This window comes from Alligator sinensis, unplaced genomic scaffold, assembly GCF_000455745.1.
Source record: "Alligator sinensis unplaced genomic scaffold, ASM45574v1 scaffold628_2, whole genome shotgun sequence".
Classification (NCBI taxonomy): Eukaryota; Metazoa; Chordata; order Crocodylia; family Alligatoridae; genus Alligator; species Alligator sinensis.
Genome location: NW_005841833.1, coordinates 3,566,544 through 3,569,591, shown reverse-complemented (window position 1 = coordinate 3,569,591; position 3,048 = coordinate 3,566,544). Strand labels below are relative to the sequence as shown.

The 3,048-nt window shown below is 44.8% G+C and overlaps 1 protein-coding gene across 1 annotated transcript in view; it reads left to right on the top strand.

Annotated features, from left to right (window-relative positions):
* Window positions 1-3,048, top strand: part of PTPN11 (protein tyrosine phosphatase, non-receptor type 11) — a 36,216-nt gene that overhangs the window by 15,845 nt on the left and 17,323 nt on the right. The window contains 2 exon segments of the mRNA XM_025198708.1: window positions 1,541-1,637; window positions 3,033-3,048. The exon segment at window positions 3,033-3,048 is cut by the window's right edge and continues 25 nt beyond it. Coding sequence (XP_025054493.1) covers window positions 1,541-1,637; window positions 3,033-3,048 — 113 coding nt within the window.

Below are 3,048 nucleotides of genomic sequence, written 5' to 3'. Positions count from 1 at the left end.
AGCAGGAAGCTTGTAGCAGGGGTGGGATTGAAGCCAGCTAATGCTTCAAGTCCGTATCCATCCTTCTGCTCGCTGGTCGGAGGCACTCTTGCCACATCTAACGAAGAGGATGATAAATACTTGCCTCGCTTCTCAAGGGTGTGAGGAAGCTTAATTAACATTTGAAAGGGAGATAGAAATTAACAGTTGAAGTCCTGTTGTTTTCCCTGGTGCTAATTTTTCTGTCTCGCCCAGTGTGGGACATGTCTGCCTTGATTATTCTCACTCTAGCATAGCACGGATGCGAGGGAATAGTTTGTGACAAGGGTTGGAATATCCTTTTCTTCTCAATATTCTGCTTCTAATTGTCTGAGCAGCTTGTTCTCACACTCTGCTATGGTTTTTTTTTAGTCTACAATGCGTATATTGAATCTGCTGTATTTTTCCCCCTCTGTGTTCCCTCCTCTTCCCTTGCTGCTTAGGATTTGCTTGGCAGTTGGAAGAATCCTCTCTTGCTGTTCGTGTTGTGGCATTGCAGTATAATCTGGGGGAACTTGCCTCTGGGACTCGGGCATTGCTACATACCTGCTCACCTGAAGGCAGGAATTCAGGCCAAATCAGATCCCCAGGTATCTGGTTCAGACTGTGTAGAGAAGCCCAAATCACAAATACGCCATTATCCTTTTATAGACATATGCTCAAAAGATTACCAGAGTTGTTATTTAGAAGCAGCATTGGAGACAGTGCCAGGCTAAGTAGAAATTTTCCCTCCTCTCTTCCTGTGACTCAGCAGCTGGGAGAAATATGATTAAGTATCTTTGTGTTTGGTTTTGAGACTTAGTAGGAGGCTTTCAGCCACCTCCAGAGATCGATGGCTCTTGCTTGCTGTCTGTTCACATTTCGTGGTCCAGTCTACTTGCTTTCATTTTCCTTCTTAGAGTAGCAATGACAATCTGTCGTTGCCTGGGCCACCTCTTTGTGCCCGAGGTGAGCAAAACGCTGACATTATTTTTGAATTCTCGCAAGTGCTGAACAGTGCAGTGATGAGAGCTTTTAGGCATTAGCTTGGGTGTTGTGGTTGGTTTGTTGTTCTGGTTACCATTTAGGCCCAAGGATTTCTACACAAAAAACTCCTTTTGTTCCAGCTTTCAAAAGCTGGTCCCTTACACAGTTTTCCACAGGAGAAAGTTAAATTTATATTTAAAAAACAAAGGTATCAACCTGCAGAGACGGGTAAATGCTTCTCCAAATAGTGGTCTGGCAACTTACTGATGCAACTTTTATTTGGATTAAAGAGAAACTCTTACCTCCGTGATTGTGTGAGTGCATGTGCGTAGTCATTTTGCTTTCCTGTATCTCCTTATTCAACATGCTGATTTCTTTGAAACAGCCTCTTATTTAACCAACTCGACTGCAGCAGAAAAATAATGAGACCTTGTTCCGTCAGCATTCTAGTATGAAGATCAAACGTTGAGTGAGCCACTGTGCTGGGTGGTCAGTTTTGCCAAACACAATGTAGCACACCTTTGAAACCAGTTGTTTGTGCTGTTTTTTCATGTAGACTCTGCAGCAGCAAGAATGCAAGCTACTGTATAGTCGTAAAGAGGGTCAACGGCAAGAAAACAAAAACAAGAATAGATACAAAAACATTTTACCTTGTAAGTATTAATAATTTTTTCCTTTGTTCCCCCCTATCAACTGAACTTTAGGCTGTTCAACTTTGTGCATGTTCTTTGCTGTGGCCTTAATTATTGACCAGTGATCCAGTTTCACCAATGTTTCTATTGCTTTTTTGTTGTTCTTCTAGATAGCAATCACTTCTCCTTTTAACAGTTGTAAAAATAAGCTAGATTTGAATTTTCTGATACTAATATTGGCCTGTATTGTTTTCAACCATAGGGGGATGTAAGAGGTAAATATTGTAAGCTGCACGATAGTTCGATGCCACCAGGTTCACCTCCCTACGTATCTCCATTTTTTTTTATACCAGGGCTGTCCAACTTCTAAGCAGCTAGGGGCCAAATTGCCCATGGACTGCATCAATGGAGTCTGCAGGCTCTTGGCCCCCTTGGGCTGCACACTGCATGGTACGGTGTGGGAGAGAGGGTCTGTGCACAGTTGCCCTTGGTGGATGCCCCATTGCTGAACCACCTCCTGCCCTTCCCCCTCCACTGCACCGCCCCAACCTCTGCACTGCACACCCACATAGCCCTAGGCTCATCCTCAGCTCCCAGTACTGTGTTGCCCTACCCCCTGGGGCGGGGACAGGAAGCCTAAGGCAGAGGAGTGGGGGAGAGCCTGGAGACTCCAGCTGCTATTGCAGCCAGAGCAGTATGGGGAGCGGTGGGCAGGCAGGAGCACTAGGGGCTGCAACGTAACCCCTCACAGGTCTCGGGTTGGACGGCTTTGTCTTGCATGAAAACCCTAAACCTCTGGTCAGTGATCAGAACAGCACCTGTATGAGCGCTATGGTGTTCTGGTACAGAATAGAATCATTTAAATGTTACGTGGATCTATAAACCATTATTTAATTGCATAGGCAAATTATGAAGCACTGAGTGCTTCAAACCAGGAGCAATGGTCATAAAATCCTAGAAGGAAGTTTCAGGCTGGATATAAGGAAAAACGTCTTCATGGTTCGTGTGGCCAGACTCTGGAATAGACTCCCAGCAGTGGTGGTGCAGGCACCGACCCTGGAGATCTTCAAAAGGAGACTGGACGCACGCCTTGCTGGGGCTATTTGACCCCAGCAGTCTTTCCTGCCAAGTAGGGGGGCTGGACCCCATGTTCTCACGAGCTCCCTTCCAGCCCTAAACTTCTGTGAATCGGAGTGAAATGAACAAACAACATAATGTTTGATCTTAATATCTTCCAAAATTTGAAAATGGCATTGTAAGAAGCATTGGAAAGGGAAAAATGGTGGTACCTGGCCATTAGAAATGGCAAGTAGGAAAATATATGCTGACTGTGAACGTTGAATAGTTGTGATATTAAGGAACTGGTTACGTTGGCAATCGGAGTTTGGCTGCTTAACAGGGAATTTATTCTTCTAGTTGATCATACCAGAGT